Raw genomic sequence first — 15330 nt, 5'->3', positions numbered from 1 at the left:
GCTTTTACCGCTGACCCACTCAGGATGACCCGTTATCCCATGAGTGGATCCTAACCACCCAACCTTCGCCTCGGTACTTCGCGATGGGGACTACGTTTCGGTGGCGACATTCGAGCGTTAGCGGGCGGTTCCTCCAGTCTCGGATGTCTCCACCCAGCTAAGCCAGTCCTCTCAACCAGGCCCCAGTGGACACTCAGGGGGGCCCCGCACTGCCCAGCCCACTGCCCTCTACCGAGTGGACCCCAGAGCCGGACTCCAGGCGTCTAGAATGAGATCTGACTCAGGGCGCATCTGAGTCCCACCCCAACCCTTATGGTTCGAGATTGGCTCTCGCTAAATTGGCCAAGACCAGGCTCGAACTTGAGATCTTCCTGACTCAACCACCATTGATTAGTGGGATTAGCCACCGCGCCTGGTAACCCCGAACTTCTTGGGGGGGGTCTCTGCCACAGTTCTTCGGTCAGGGACGGTTAGAAATCGCGGGCTGCTGCCCGAAGCCAGGAAGCTGAGTACTTCTGCGGGCCAGAAGCTCAACCCCGGAAACTGACGACCGGCGAGATCACTGGGGGACGCAACGTCCGCTCCCCCCAATCCCAATCACGCCTGCGTGTGCGCCTGCGCGGCGCTCGGGTTTGTGGGTAATCTCGGAAGTCAGAGGGAAAGTGCACAGGCGGCCGGTAGACAGTTCTCTACTTGTATGCACATCTGCCTAGGCGGCTAGAGTGGCCCGCCTCAGCTCGAATGCCTGGAGGTCTCGCGGCTAGAGCGGTCCACCTAGAACGCCAGCTTGCGGCTAGAGCGTCGCCTCCGCGCGAAGCCGCGTGTGACCTTCCCTCCCGCGGAGAGATGCTAACGGCGGGTGCCTGCCGCCTGTGGAGCCCGCGCCTTGGGCTCCGGGGCGCCGCGTTTTGCCTCGTCAGGTACCGCGGGGTCCTGGGCGCCAGAATGGGCCGTGGGGCTGGGGTAGATTAGAGGGGAGCCGGTGGCAGGCACACGGCCACCCTCCTGGGCCGGGCCTGCGAGACGCGGCAAGGCCTCTCGGCCTGGGCGACCTTGGCTATTCGGGTCCCACCAAGCCCCAGGCTCTTCTCCACAGAGTCCCACCCGTGCAGGCGGCAGCGCGGCCCAGGGTCCCCCTTTTGGGAAGTCGTCTGATGCATAATGCATACTGGTTTAATGAGTTCACTCTACCTGCGGTTTAGGGTAGCATTACTACACGTAATTATGTGGGCTCCTGAGGGTCTTTGAGGAATTTGATAGAGTAGCTTGGATGCCCTGCCTGGGCCCCGGAATGAGGTGGTTTCCCGCCTTGGCGGTGGTGGACCGGAGCGCTTGGACTCTCTAGGCCCTGCGCCCCCTCTCCTTTGCACGGTTGACGGCTATTTCTGGGGGACCAGGCAACAGGTGCCCGGTGTCTGTGCTGTGCGGCAGCTGAGGAGCAGCAGCCACCAAAGGGGTGAGGCGCTCGCTAGCGCGCCCCTGGATAATGCCCCCAAAGAGTACCCTCCTAAGATTCAACAGCTGGTCCAGGACATCGCTAGCCTCACGCTCCTGGAGATCTCAGACCTCAATGAACTCTTGAAGGTAATGGGGAGAGGTTGGCACAGACCAGGGACTGGCATGGGGCACGGGGCTTGCTGTGACTTCCCACGTGTGAAGATCAAGCCAGTCTTGACCCTCCATGAGTACATTTGCGGTCTGACAGCCATCTACTGAGACTTCTGTGTCCCCACAGAAAACGTTGAAGATCCAGGATGTCGGCCTCATGCCAATGGGTAACGTGATGCCTGGTGCTGTCCCTGCTGCAGCAGCCCCCGAGGTAACCCTGGCTGGGGTCCTGGGCAGAAAGGGGTGTTTCCGTGTGCCCACTTCAACTCTGGACCCAGTGATGTGGCCCATTTCTCCTGTTCTTTTCTTGGGTCCTACAGCTGCACATCTGCACCGTTCCCACTGTAGCCCCCCTACAGCCTCAGCAACCTTCTCCTTGCCAGGCATATGCAAAACATGTTTTCAAGAGAGGGAAGCAGACAGTAAGCTAAAGAACGATGAAAGTTGCATGAAACAATGTGATAAGTACAATGGAAAAAGTTGGAAATGAGTTTTAAGTTGGAGAGAGGGTTAGAATTTCAAGGAAAGCCTAAGGAGGTAGCATGTTGCAAGTTGAGGAAAGTAAGATGTCCTAGCAAGGGAGCTGACAGCCAGGAGGGCTCCCAGGCCACAGCTTCTCTTTCCATCTAGATGGGGCTGGAAGCAGCAAGGAGGAGGCGTGGGCTGCTCCATCTCCTGGCTGGCCGGGAGCAGGTTTGGGTGTCTAAAAAAGCCCCAGCCAGCTTGAAGTGCATGTTATGTTTGATTGTTGGCTTAGGGTTAAGTCTCTTGTGTGGGTCCCTGCTTCACCGCCTTTCCCTGCAGAGGAACCCAGTCCTGAGCACTCTGCACTGGGGGTGATGGGTAATGTTTCTAGGATCTAGGAAATAGCCTCTCCCTCCCTCCCTTCTGAAAATGGAAGGTTGTTGTTTGTTTGGGTTTTTGCTGTTAATGTTGTTTTGTTTGGGTTTTAGGGTTTTTTTGTTGTTTTGAGACAGGGTCTCACTATGTAGTTCAGAGTAGCCTTGGGCTCGGGTTTGGCTCAATGGTTTTGCTGCCTGCCTCACAAGCGCAGGGTCCCAAGTTTGATCCCCGGTACCAAAAAAAAAAAATCAGAGTGGCCTTGAACTTACTGTGTAGCCCAGGCTGGCCTTGAACTTGCACTGATCTTCCTGCCTCAGCCTCCTGGGTACTGAAATTACAGGCATGCACCACCATGCCCAGCTGGAAGGTTGTTTTAATGGCACACATGCCGCAGTGCCTGTTGTCATTGAAAGCTCTAAAAGATTCACCAACTCTGAGCTAGGGTGTATCTCAGTGGAGGAGTCCCTCCCTGCCTAGCACGAACCAGGCCCTTGGTTCCATCTCCAGCACCTCAAAACATGCTCATGCATATCCGAAGGCTATTAGGTTCCGGCTGGGCACTTGGCATTAGGGTAGGGATCACCGTATGACCTGTTCTCTAAAGTGGAATTGATGGAGTGCTGCTAATAACTAGCAGGAAGTTGGACGCACCTGTAATACCAACACTGGGGAAGCTGAGGCAGGGGAATTGTGAGTTCAAGCCCGGACTGGCTTACATAACAAAAAACAGAACATGGTGGCACAACCCTGTAATCCCAGCACTTGAGAGGGTGAGGCAGGAAGATTGCTGCAAATTCAAGGCCAACCTGGGCTATATAGTGAGTTCAAGACTAGCCTGAACTATGACGATAGACCCCCCCCCCAAAAAAAAAAACCCTCAAAACAGGGCCGGGGATTTAGCTGAGTGGTTCTGCCGCCTGCCTCTTGAAAGTACAAGGTTTTGAGTTCCAATCCCTGGTACCAAAAAAATAAAACCCAAAACAGTGGGGTGTGGTGGTGCATGCCTATAATCCTAGCATTTGGTTCTCTGTTTTTTTTGTTTTTGCTTTTTTGGAGTACCGGGGATCAAACTCATACTCAGGTCCTTGTGCTTACTCAGGAGGCAGTGAAACCACTGAGCTAAATCCCCGGCCCTATAATCCTAGCATTTGGGAGGCTGAGGCAGGAGGATAACCGTGAGTTCAAGACCAGCCTGAACTACAAAGTGAGACCCTGTCTCAAAAAAAAAAACAACAACCCCAAAACAACAACAGCAACAAAAAAGAAATAGGCATAACAAACTACCAGGCTGTGGGACATGCAGACCCTTCTGGAGGCACTGTGTCTCACTGCACAGTCATCTGTCAGCAATTGCTGGGTTGTCAGAAGCAGGGCACAGTGGTGCACACCTATAATCCTGGCACTGGGGAGGCAGAGGCAGGAGGATCTCTTGACCAACTTGCCACACAGGGCCCCTGTCTTAAAAAAAAAAAAAAGAGGGGCTGGGGATTTAGCTCAGTGGTTCCAGCGCCTGCCTCACAAGCACAAGGACCCAAGTTCAATCCCCAGTACCAAAAAAAATAAAAAGAGGTGGGGTGTCGATCACTGACATGTGTGCACTTATGCTTTTTGGGAATGAGCAGCACTGCTTTTCTATAACTTTTATCTACAAAGTGCTTTTGTATTGCTCCCCTCTGTCTCATAAGTTAACAGTTTTTAGGGGATGAGAGGAGTGGAATTGATGAGAGGGATGGGAGGTGCGTTTCTGAGCAGAAGGTGGGAAGGTGAAACAGCCCCGTCTGAACCCTGGCTAGTGCTGATAGGAGACACACACCACTAGGCCTCAGGATTGACCACGGGACCCACCTGGCCTTGCTGTGCGGCACAGCATCAAGTGTGTTGGCTTACCCTGTCCTTTCCTGCTCCCCAGGTGCCAGAGGAGGAGGACCTCCCCAAACAGAAGGAACAGACACATTTCACTGTCCGCCTGACAGAGGCGAAGCCTGTGGACAAAGTGAAGCTGATCAAGGAGATCAAGAACTACATCCAGGGCATCAACCTTGTCCAGGTGGGCGCCCGTGCTGCAGGGCCCCTCCCCACCAGCCCATGCTGACAGCTCTCGGGCACTGGTTGCTCACAGGGGAGCCTTGGTTGTGTCAGCCGAGGAGCCCCTTCTGATTTCACTTTCTCTGGCAGGCAAAGAAGCTGGTGGAGTCCCTACCCCAGGAAATCAAAGCCAATGTTGCCAAAGCTGAGGCTGAGAAGATCAAGGCGGCCCTGGAAGCAGTGGGTGGCACTGTGGTTCTAGAGTAGCCCCCAAGCGCTGAGGACTTATGGACTGGAGGCCTGGGATGGGGTGAGGCCCTGCCCACCCACACCGGCCCACTCGGCTCCCAGCACCAGGCTCCCAGACCGGGGGTTAGAGGGCTGCAGCGACTGGTGCTAGTGGCTGGATCCGCCTGGGAGGGGCAAGATGGACCTCCTGTGACGGGGAGGGATTGCGGGATTGCGGCCGCAGCTTGTACAGAGCACTGAGGCCACTCCGGAGCTCGCCAATCCACACATGCCCCTCTGGTGGCTGCTGAGGAAAATACACTGTTGAGGCTGGTGTGTCTGAGTCGGTTGCTCAGGGCAGTTCGTGTGAAGGGCCGCCTGTGGTGGTGTGGCCTGGGCCTTGCCAGGGTCAGCCCAGCCCCTTGAAACCCCTCCGTCTGGCCCGCTGAGGGTCTGCAGATGTTCATCAGTTCCCTGGGTGTAGGCCCCTGTCCTGGGTCCTGACAGCTGGTGGTGTCCCTAAAGACACAGCAGGACCTAGTATGAAGCAGCCAAGTGGAGAACTGCAGTTTGGATGGGAGATTTCCCTGTGTAGATACCAGCACTTTTTTGGGGGGGAGTACCGGGGATTGAAACCAGGGTCTTCTACTGAGCTACATCTGCAGGCCTATCTATCTATCTATCTATCTATCTATCTATCTATCTATCTATTTATTTATTTGAGATAGGGTTTCACTAAGTTTCCTGGACTAGGCTCAAACATGCAGTCCTGCCTCAGCCTCCCAGGGTCCTGGAATTACTGGTATGTGCCACCACACCTGGCCACTAGCATTTTCTTCCCCTCCTTGGAGGTACTGGCGTTTTTAAAGTAATATGCAGTGTGGCACTGATGGAACCACTGAGCTCAATGCGCCAACAGTGCAGCCATGGCTGGGGGCTGAGCCCCTGACCCCAGAATCCCTGCTGCAGGGTTGGGGGTTGTGCCACACTGGCCACTTGCAAGGTTGGTTGGGGGCAGGCTCGTAGGTGTGGGCCTGGCAGTGTCCCTGCCTAGCTTGAAGTGGAGTCAGCCCCACAGGTGAGCCAGCAGGTACTGAGTGCCCTCAGGGTGCAGATCCTGCCGTCCTGGCCCGCAACATGCAGCTGGCCTTGCTCTGAGAACCCTGAGCCCCTTTCACCTGGCAGAGCTTTTCCAGCACTGCCTGCCAGGGGGAATGTGGATTCTTCCTCAGCGGGCCTGGGCCAGGGCCCAACCTTCAGCCTGCCTTCAGGGCTGTGTGAGCAGGAAGCTGCAGTGTGCTGGAGCACCCCCTTTGGGGAACGTGATGCCTAGACAGGAGTCCTGGGGGCACACCCACTGGCCTCAGTTGCCCTGTTAGTAGAAGAACCTTCTGGGTCCCCTCTGAGTGGCCACAGGGAACACTGTCTCCGGGAGTGCTGTCCTCAGGGTGGGCCTCCTGGGGGAGCTGGTGGGCCCCAGTGTGGACAAACAGCACACACACCCCAGGCCCTCCTGAGGACCACTGGCTTCCCTGGCCTGCTGGTCTTGGCAGTTCCTTGAGTTGATGATTCTCCAGCACCACATCTCTGCACCTCCACCTCGGCAGAGGTATGCCATGCCAGGTGCCCTGTGGATCCCAGGAAAAGCAGTGAGCCTGGAGCTGGGTTGGGGGACAGCCCCAGCCCGGCCCACCCCTGCCTTAAGCCCCTTGGTCTCAGAGCCAGGGCCAGGTCTAATGGGATGATGGTTCCTGCCAGAAAGGTTTTCCATGCCCTCCTGGACTCGGGAGGGGGCTGCTCAACATGGGGGTGACTGACCTCGGGCCATGGGGTTGGCCTCACCCTCACCAGTAGGAGCTGTGCTCTGCCGCTGCTGCTCACACCTGTGACTTTGCTGGTGATAGGAGGGCACTCTTACGGCAAGGTGGAGACTCTGGCTCAGCTGGCAGGCTGCTTCCCACTCTCCTACACCAGCTTTTGTTCCTCCTCGGCCTGCCATCCTCACCTGGGCTGATCCTTGTTCTGTGAGCTGTGGACTTTGTCTTCCTACCAGCAGTGGGTTCCTGGTCCCCTCCACCCTTGGGCTCTCACAGACTTGGGGACGTTGTGCTGGGTCTTGATATTGTGTTATGTAGTTGAGGCTGACGTTGAACTCACTGTGTAGCTCAGGCTGGCCTTGAACCTGTGGCAGTCCTGCCCCAGCCTCCCAAGTGCTGGGATTATAGGAACATGCTGCCACACCCAGTTGTCACCTCCACTTTCATGACATTGTAATCTTGGACTTGGTGGACCTTTTGATTTTTCACCAGATGAGGCACAAACAGCCACAGGGACAGCCAAGTGCCCTGAGTGTGTTGGGTGGAGCCTGGGTGGCCCTGACTACAGAGGCCATCCCTCTTCCGCTCTCAGACATTTCCAGGACACAGCACTTCTTTGTCAGGCCGGTTCTGCCTCCTAGCCATTGGATCTGTTTGCTCCAGGTCTCTGAAGTCTGACCTCTTCAGTCTGCTGGGCATGTTTCTCTCCCCCACTTTGGGCTTCCTCCTGACCCTGTCCACCCAGCACTTTCCTCAGTCTCCAGGGAAGCATGGCTGGGTGACACTGCTGAGACACCAGACAAAGCATGGCCCGGGGCAGCTCTGGGCTCAGCCACCAACCCCGCAGCCCATACTTGTGGTTGATGACCTCAGGGCCAGAGCCACTTAGAGTTCTGGAAGATAGAGCTGCTTCTTTCTGAGTGGCTGTCAGGCAGATAACGCGGTGGATGTCTGCCTCTACACAGCTGCAGAACAGACAGACGCCGCTCCCCCGGGGGGCTCAGTGTTAAAGGCAGAACTCGGATGGGTCCCTGCCCAGCAGGTGCTCCCGCGAGCCAGGAGCATACCTGCCTTTCCGTCCTGTCTTTTGAGAAGGAGCAAAAGCTGGGGATGTAGCTCAGTGGCACCGTGCCTGCCTCGCAAGCACAAGGTCCTGAGTTTGATCCCCAGTACCGAAAAAGAAGTAGGAGCAGAGTGAGATGTGAGGGGCTTCCCCTGGGGCTGAGCATATTCTAGCGCCTCCCAGAAGCCTGAACCCGGGCGGCTGCCTGCAGAACTGAACTGCAGCTGGCCAGGCGCTCCCAGGGTGTGTGTGTGTGCGTGTGCGTGTGTGTGTGCTTGTGTTGCAACAAGTCTTAACTGGCTGCCTTTTGCCCCTAGTTTTTCTTTAATCGGCAAGCTGGCCCTAAGGAGGTTTTTTGTCCCTTCACAAGTGCCCCAATAGGGAGGTGGGGACCGCGGTCTACTACCGCAGCATGTGTGCCCCGCTGGCGGGACACCTGAACGTCGGGTGCAAGTTCAGGCCGCGGCTGGGACTAGGGTGCTGTGACCTCCGGGGAAGCGACCTAGGCTAGGATCTGGGGCGTGGAGATGGCCCGTCAGTCAGCTCCTGCGGCCAGGGTAGGGGTCCAGCTCCACACCCACGCCGCCGTTTTAAGGCACCTGCCCCGCCTCCTTCGGGGCGTGCCCTGCTGTGCCGCTGTTTCGGGGGGCGTGGACTCGCGGGCCCGCCCCTTGGCCGCGCGGACGCATTGGCTGCGCGGGGCGCGGGCGCACCGTGGCACTTTGAACCGGTCTCCCAGCGGCTGCTGCTAGGGTCTGGGTGGAGTCGGGTCGAGTGAGGCCGGGGCCGACTTCGGGCCGGGGTGAAGCGGCCCGGGCGTCCGCTCCTGGGGCCATGGCAGCCGAAGCGCGTGTGTCTCGCTGGTACTTCGGGGGGCTGGCCTCCTGCGGGGCCGCCTGCTGCACGCACCCGCTGGACCTGCTTAAGGTGAGGCCGGGCCCGGGGCCAGGACGGGGCCTGGACGAGGCCTGGACGAGGCCTGGACGGGGCCTGGCGCCGGCGGGACGCTGCTGCGCCGCGCCGGGATGTGCACCCCGTGATTAGCGCGGCCGCGGGTGCAGGCGCCGGCGACGCCCACGCCCGCCCCGACCGAGGTCGTCCTGCTGTGTCGCGAGGGCCTTGAGCCTGCGGCGCCTCTTGTGGCGCCCGCCGGGAGCCGCGGGCGGAGCCCGGTTCATTGTGCAGGTGACCTCCGCAGGTGGTGGCCGGCCGCGTGGGCTGCCCCGCTCCCCTGCTCCGGGCAGATGGCCGAGCTTTAATACTGTTTGAACTTGGCCCCTTTGAGCCATTGCCCCCTCCCTCGGTGTTGCACGGCACTCTGCCTGGTTAAAAGTGGTGGCCTGTCTGCGGGTGCATAGGTGTTGGTTCCCGGGGACCCCTGCGTGGTGGGGGGTGCCAGGACAGGCTGGGAGGAGAGGAAATGAGGGCCTGGCCTCCGCTCCCCCCCACTAACTGGAGTGGAAGTCGCACCCGGGAGGGATGTGGGGTCGGCACAGCCTCAGTGAGATGCCAGCAGACCCTGCGCGCTTGTGGCCCCAGGGAGGCACGCGTGCACTTTTAACTGTATTTCTTTGAGAAGAGTGTTCATGGGTCAAAATAAGACAGAGCGCTCCTTGTTCCCGAGGCCAGCCAAAGACCAAGGGACGTTTTCTGACCCTGCCTCACCACAGAGAACAAAGAAGGGCCTGAGGCTTTACCCAGTCTGCCAGGGGGCGCGCCCTGTGGTCACGCGGTGGCCCGTGGACGGACTCAGCTGGCCCGGACACCCATTCCCTCACCCCCACCCGGAGCTGCAGGGATCAGCACGTGTGGCCTGAGCTGTTGGTTGGCCCAGCTTTGGGGCGGCACCTGCAGCTGCTGAAAGGTGCAGGCCTATCCCTTGGTCTGGGACCTCTTTTTTAAAGGAGTGGATTTTCTAATTAGTAAAAGCACTGGCCCCCACGTACACATCGGGGACAGGGCTTCACCTGTCTTGGGAGAGGCCTGCTCAGGTCCAGCCGAGGGTCCTGGACGCTGCTCTGGCCACCAAAGAGGTGGAGTCAGTGAGCAGCAAGGTGTGGCTGGGTTTGGAGAGAGGGCAACGCTCTCCAGACTGTTTTTCCCAACTCTTCTGGCGCCGTGGCCTGCTGATGTCTCTGAGGGAACCCGGGCCCTCGCGGGGCCTGCAGCCTGTGACCTGGGGTGCTGCAGCTGACTTCTAAGGCCCTTTTGGGTGTCACTGCCTCCCCACCCAGCCAGATGCCGCCTGGCTGCAGAACAGAGTGGTCACGGAAGGTGGCCGCCCAGGTGTCCACCCTGTAAGGCAGACAGTGTGAGTGCCCAGCCTTGGGGAAGACCAGCCAGGGATTTTCTCTGAGGGCTGCTCACCATGGTCTCCCAGGTGACCCTTTAAAAACTTGTTTCAAGGCTCCTTGATCTGTCCCAGTGGCCCCAGGTCCTGGCTTCATCCTCCTGGCCACTCCTCGCCTGGACAGGGCTGCTGCCTATGTGGCCCCCCGGCCTGGGGCCCTGCATCTCTGTGCTACCCAGCTCACACAGTAGGAGGACACTCACATTGCTGAGCCTATGATCTCCGCTGTCCCCTGTCCCCCCCTTGCACGCAGAACCAGGGGTGGCCTGGGAAGAAGGCTGGGGTGGGGCGGTGCGCAGTGATTATCACTGTTATAAAACCAGGGTGGGAGCAGATTCCTGGCTGGACTCAGAGTCACCAGCCAGGGTCCCTGAGGAGCCCCTCCACCACCCTGCCTCAGTGTCCCCATCTCCAGGTGGCACTGAGCCCATAGGTGGTTGTGGGGGCCTCGATGAGGCTGGTTCTGGGGAAGCCTCAGCAGAGGGGCGTGGGGTTCCGGGCAGCGTCTGCTCCGCTCCTGGTCTCTGCTGGCCTGGCCCAGGCGGTGGGGCTGGCTCTGTGCAGAAGTGACCCGTCCCTGCCACAGGTGCATCTGCAGACGCAGCAGGAGGTGAAGCTGCGCATGACCGGCATGGCGCTGCAGGTGTTGCGCACTGATGGCATCCTGGCGCTCTACAACGGCCTGAGCGCCTCGCTGTGCAGACAGGTGTGCTGCCTGCCTGGGTGCCCTCAGGGCCCCCCATCCCATGGAGCTCTCCCCTTTCCTGCCTAGAAATGTCCCATCCCAGGGTCGTGCTCTGGATGGCAGCCCCTTGGCCTGCAGTGGGCACCCCAAGGAATACAGCTTCCTCCTCCTCCTTTTCCTTCTGGCGGGGCCATAACCCCAGTCTGGGTGTGGGGCAGGGTCCTGCGTTCCACGGCTGGGCCAAAACCTCCACTTATGGATGGGGAAACGGGTTGGGGGAGGTGGGAGAAAGAGGACCATGTAGCTCTGGGTTTGCAAGTTGGCCCAGCCCGTGCTGGCCTAGTGGCCTGGGGTAATCCCCCCGTGCGCCCGTTCCACAGGGTGATTGGTGATGGTGCTGAGGCTGGGGTGGGGCGTGCCCAGCCCTGAGTCAGGTCCCTTCTCCCCAGATGACCTATTCGCTGACGCGGTTCGCTATCTATGAGACCGTACGGGACCGCCTGACCAAGGGCAGCCAGGGGCCTGTGCCCTTCTACAGCAAGGTGCTACTAGGAGGCATCAGTGGTAAGCACTGGGGAGGCAGGGTGGGGCAGGGCAGGGCTGGGCACCGAGAGTCACTTAGGCCTGGCCCTTCTGCACCACAGGTTTAACCGGAGGCTTCGTGGGGACCCCTGCAGACTTGGTCAATGTCAGGTTTGTGTGGTCCCCCAGCCCCCAAGGTCAGGGGCTCCCTCAGCTTGCAAACAGGGCTGAGGTGACCGGGGTCTGCGGCATGTCCATCCTCGAACAGGCGTCCTGTCCAGCTCACCCACTGCCCTCAGTTTGTGAATAGTGTGTCCAGCAGCCACCCTTCTGTTTCAGGATGCAGAATGACATGAAGCTGCCTGTGAATCAGCGGCGCAAGTGAGCAGCGGGCTGCCCTGGGGGTGGGCAGGAGGGACCCCCGAGTGGCTCCGCTTTGATGTGACCAGGACCCCAACAGACCGTGTCACCCTTGGGCTCACATGGAATGGGGGTGGGGAGGCTGGTGGTTTTCAGGAACAAATGCTGATAGTGGCTGCCCCAGGGTCATCAGGGTGTCTCCCTTGGTCCCCCAGGACGACTTGGTCCTGGGCGTGTTTCTGGTGTTGGGGTGGGGGGGACCGGTGCTCAGAGACTGAGTGGGGCTGAGATAAACGTGCTCTTACCAAGACCAGGGTGGCAGCAGGGGAGTGACAGCAGCCACGCCTTTGTACACGTCTGGTGTTCTCCCCTTGGGACCCCCGGGCTGTTCCTGGTCTCTTCCCCTCACACCCTCCTTCCCAGGGGGCAGCGCCTCACCAAGCCTGGGGCTCTTTGGGGAGTGGGAGGGGTCTGCCTGCCCGAGGCCTCTGTCCCTGTGATGCTTCTGCAGAAACTGGAGGCCTGTGACGGGGGTGGACCCCTGGGGCTGTGGCCAGGGTGAGCCTCGTGTGACCCATCCCGTGTCCCTGGCAGCTATGCCCATGCCCTGGACGGCCTGTACCGCGTGGCTCGTGAAGGTGAGAAGAGCAGTTGCTTCTGGGAGCCCCGTCCCCACGGCGGGTGGGCTGGGTGCCGACTCCCTGTCTTCTTGCAGAGGGTCTGAGGAAGTTATTCTCTGGTGCAACCATGGCATCCAGCCGCGGGGCTCTTGTCACTGTGGGCCAGGTAGGGCTTCTCACAGGGCAGGGCTCAGAGCGAGGCAGTGGGCACGGGAGCCACCTGCTGTCCCTTGGGGAGGCACAGGTGGGTCAGGGCCATAGCCTGGGTCTGACCTTGGCCAGTCCACCCTGCGCCTGGCCTCCGGACTTGCCCACATGCAGGCATGGCAGTGATGGAGGACAGACGCCTGGGCCCTGCAGGGTGGTGTCTCGACCTCTGCCTGCTTCCCTCGAGCTGTCCCTGTCCACCTGCAGCTGTCCTGCTACGATCAGGCCAAGCAGCTGGTCCTCAACACTGGTTACCTGTCTGACAACATCTTCACTCACTTCATCGCCAGCTTCATTGCAGTGAGTGCTGGGCCTTGGGGAGCAAGGGCACCTGGGGCGAGGCGTGGGGATGAGGTAGTAGGAGGCTGGCAGGGGCCTGTAGCACCTCTCAGGGCCACAGAAGTGGACCCTGTGCACCCGGGCCGCGGCACGTCTGGTTCCCTCGTCCCCATGCCTTGGCCCGCAGCCTCGGGACACCTCCGAGGAGGGGGGCGGGGCTGGGAGCAGGGGTGGTGGGGTGCAGGGAGGGGCAGCAGGCCCTCTGTGACAAGGCCCCTCCTCAGGGCGGGTGTGCCACGTTCCTGTGCCAGCCCCTGGATGTGCTGAAGACCCGCCTGATGAACTCTAAGGGCGAGTACCAGGTGAGGCCGTGCTAGGTCCTGCTGCCCTCTGCCAGGGCCCTCACCCCGAGCCCTTGCGTCCTCATCCTGGCGACGAGGGCACTCCCCATGAGGATGTGGGACACCGGGATGGAGCTGTTTCCCATGACACCCTTCCCTTCTAGTTGTAGTCCTCAGGGGAGCCCTCTGGGGCTAGAGAGGGTTTTGCTTTCCCAAGGCCCATGCCTTGCTTTAAGCCCCTTTTCCTGCTGGGCAAGGTGGCACACGCCTGTAATCCCAGCACTTGGGAGGCTGAAGCAGGAGGATCACACAAGTTGGAGGCCAGCCTGGGCTACATAGTGAGACCGTGTCTCAAAAAGCCAAAAATAAATACAATGAATACACCGGATTTCCCTTGCACGTTGACCGGGTGCCCGGTGGAAGCCGCCTGGGCAGAGGAGCGCAGCCCTGCACCGGGCACGGGACCTTGGCTGCCCCACCTCCGTTCCCTGATCTCCTCTGTCCCCGCAGTGCCTGTGGCAATCCTTTGCTCCGCTCCCTGACCCTCCCCAGTCACCAGCTCTCAGCCCCTGGGGTGCACCACCAAGGCCCTGGCTGGCTGGCTGCAGGCGGGGTGGGCTCAGCACTGCGGGCCCCTATTGATGTCCTCAGGGCCACCACACCCAGCTGGTACCAAACAAGGAGGGTCCATCTGTCCCCCTGAGGAGGAGCCACTTCCTGTGCCTCTTCACTCTGTCTCCTTCAGGGGGTTTTTCACTGCGCCGTGGAGACGGCCAAGCTGGGACCACTGGCCTTTTACAAGGTATGGCGGGCGGCGGGCAGCTGGAGTCGGGGCTGGCGGGCTGTGCCCTCCTGGGCCCATCAATCTCCCTCTCCGGTTCCTTGCCCAGGGCCTCTTTCCCGCTGGCATTCGTCTGATCCCACACACTGTGCTCACCTTTGTGTTCCTGGAGCAGCTGCGGAAACACTTTGGCATCAGGGTGCCCACCTGAGGCCCCCACCAGGCTGAAGATGGGTGGGGGTGTGGCCTCCCCTCCGGGGGCTCCTCCCATCCCAGGCCCCGGCCCGGCTCCCCACCCTCCCTGGCGCCACTCCCTCTGCCCAGCAGGCAGTGGTGGAGCTGGGGGTGGCTGGCTGACCTGTGTCCGGCTCTGGCCGTGGTTTGCTCCTTTCAGGAGACAGTGCTGCAGAGGAAAGCACTGTCTGTGGCAGCCTCCACCAAGGACCAGGCAGGCAGCACGGGGCTTGGACCCTGCAGCTGCCCGCCACACTCGTGAGCATGCGCACTTTACTCTCACGAGAGGGACCACAGCTTTAGCATCCTCAGAGGTAGCGCCTCCCCCAGGCCCCAGTCCTGGGGGAGGGGGCAGGTGAGAGATCACCAGCCAGGGCCAGGGTGGCGGTCCCCACACACCTCTCTCCTCTCCGGGTGCAGCCCCAGATGCTTTAATGGTTTGCTTTGCCAGACAAAACCTCACTGCCCACAGCCTGCTGCTGTCCACCTGCCTGGTGCCGAGGCCCTCGATGCCTGCGTCCTCCCCTCCCTGGTGAAACAGGGCCACAGGCAGCTGTGGGCTGTGGTGTGTCCTCCAGGGCTCCCTGTCCGGTGTAGCCTGTGGTCACCCCACAAGAGCCCCTAGCTGCCAAAAACTGCTGCCACAGCAGCCTGTTGCCCTAAACAGGATTGGGTATCGTGTGGGCTCAAGCACTGTGCCCTGCAGCTCTGCATGGGTCCAATAAAGTATAGTGACCCAGGTGACCCGCTCTAGTCTGTCCCTCCACACCACCAGCTGCCTCATGGTGCAGGGGCAGTGGGGGCCCTCCACACCCCCAGAGAGGAGGGGAAGAAGGAGCTGAGGTCGGGCCTGTGGACAGAGGGAAGGGAAGGATGGGGCAAGGTGTGGAGAGCTCTGGGCCCACGGTGCCGCCCCTCCCAGCAAGGCCCTGGCACCGGGGACCCCAGGTCTGTGTGTCCTCCGGGCAGGCTGGTCTCCCTGGGCCCTTTCCGGGCTGTGGGAGGTGCCCTGGAGTCAGCCCCCCGGCTGTGGGGCTGTGGTGACACTGGCCAGTGTCCAGCCAGCGCTGCCTGGCCTGGGAGACCCTGGAACTGCAGAGCAAACAGGGTCAGAGGGCAGATGGGGCCCAGGGCCCGGCACAGAGGCCTGTGATGTGCACAGTGTCTTCAGTGCGAACCAAACAGTGTTGGATGGTGGAGCCAATACCACCGCTCTTCGAGTGTCTAAAGCTCCCGAATGGATAAGGCTCTTGGGGGTGGGGTCCCCGCAACACCTGTCCTAGCTTCAGCAGCAGCCTCTTGGCCCTGGACCTCAGTCCACCCTGGGAATTTGAAGCAGCTATCAGTCCTGTTGTGTATACATATCA

General features: G+C 60.2%; 2 protein-coding genes across 3 annotated transcripts; both read left to right on the top strand.

Annotated features, from left to right (window-relative positions):
- Positions 1-656: 656 nt before the first annotated feature.
- Positions 657-5040, top strand: Mrpl12 (mitochondrial ribosomal protein L12). Its single transcript, XM_004860945.4, has 5 exons — positions 657-920; positions 1398-1584; positions 1736-1819; positions 4361-4498; positions 4627-5040. The coding sequence occupies exons 1-5, from the start codon at positions 742-744 to the stop codon at positions 4741-4743; spliced, it is 705 nt and encodes a 234-aa protein (XP_004861002.1). The 5' UTR covers positions 657-741; the 3' UTR covers positions 4744-5040.
- Positions 5041-8250: 3210 nt separating this feature from the next.
- On the top strand, positions 8251-14707 carry Slc25a10 (solute carrier family 25 member 10). 2 transcript variants are annotated; one of them, XM_021241145.2, is made up of 11 exons: positions 8251-8511; positions 10521-10640; positions 11069-11183; positions 11264-11312; positions 11481-11522; positions 12096-12139; positions 12217-12287; positions 12536-12628; positions 12892-12969; positions 13600-13750; positions 13839-14707. In XM_021241145.2, the coding sequence occupies exons 1-11, from the start codon at positions 8419-8421 to the stop codon at positions 13955-13957; spliced, it is 975 nt and encodes a 324-aa protein (XP_021096804.1). In that variant the 5' UTR covers positions 8251-8418; the 3' UTR covers positions 13958-14707. The 2 variants fall into 2 exon arrangements, with proteins under 2 accessions (XP_021096804.1, XP_004861004.1); XM_004860947.3 differs by having other exon boundaries at positions 8256-8511; positions 13694-13750.
- Positions 14708-15330: the final 623 nt, after the last annotated feature.

This window comes from Heterocephalus glaber, unplaced genomic scaffold (assembly GCF_053883595.1).
Source record: "Heterocephalus glaber isolate CG9 unplaced genomic scaffold, H.glaber_assembly_v1.0 deba00000937, whole genome shotgun sequence".
In the NCBI taxonomy this organism is placed as follows: Eukaryota; Metazoa; Chordata; class Mammalia; order Rodentia; family Bathyergidae; genus Heterocephalus; species Heterocephalus glaber.
This window is presented reverse-complemented; position numbering and strand designations above follow the sequence as displayed.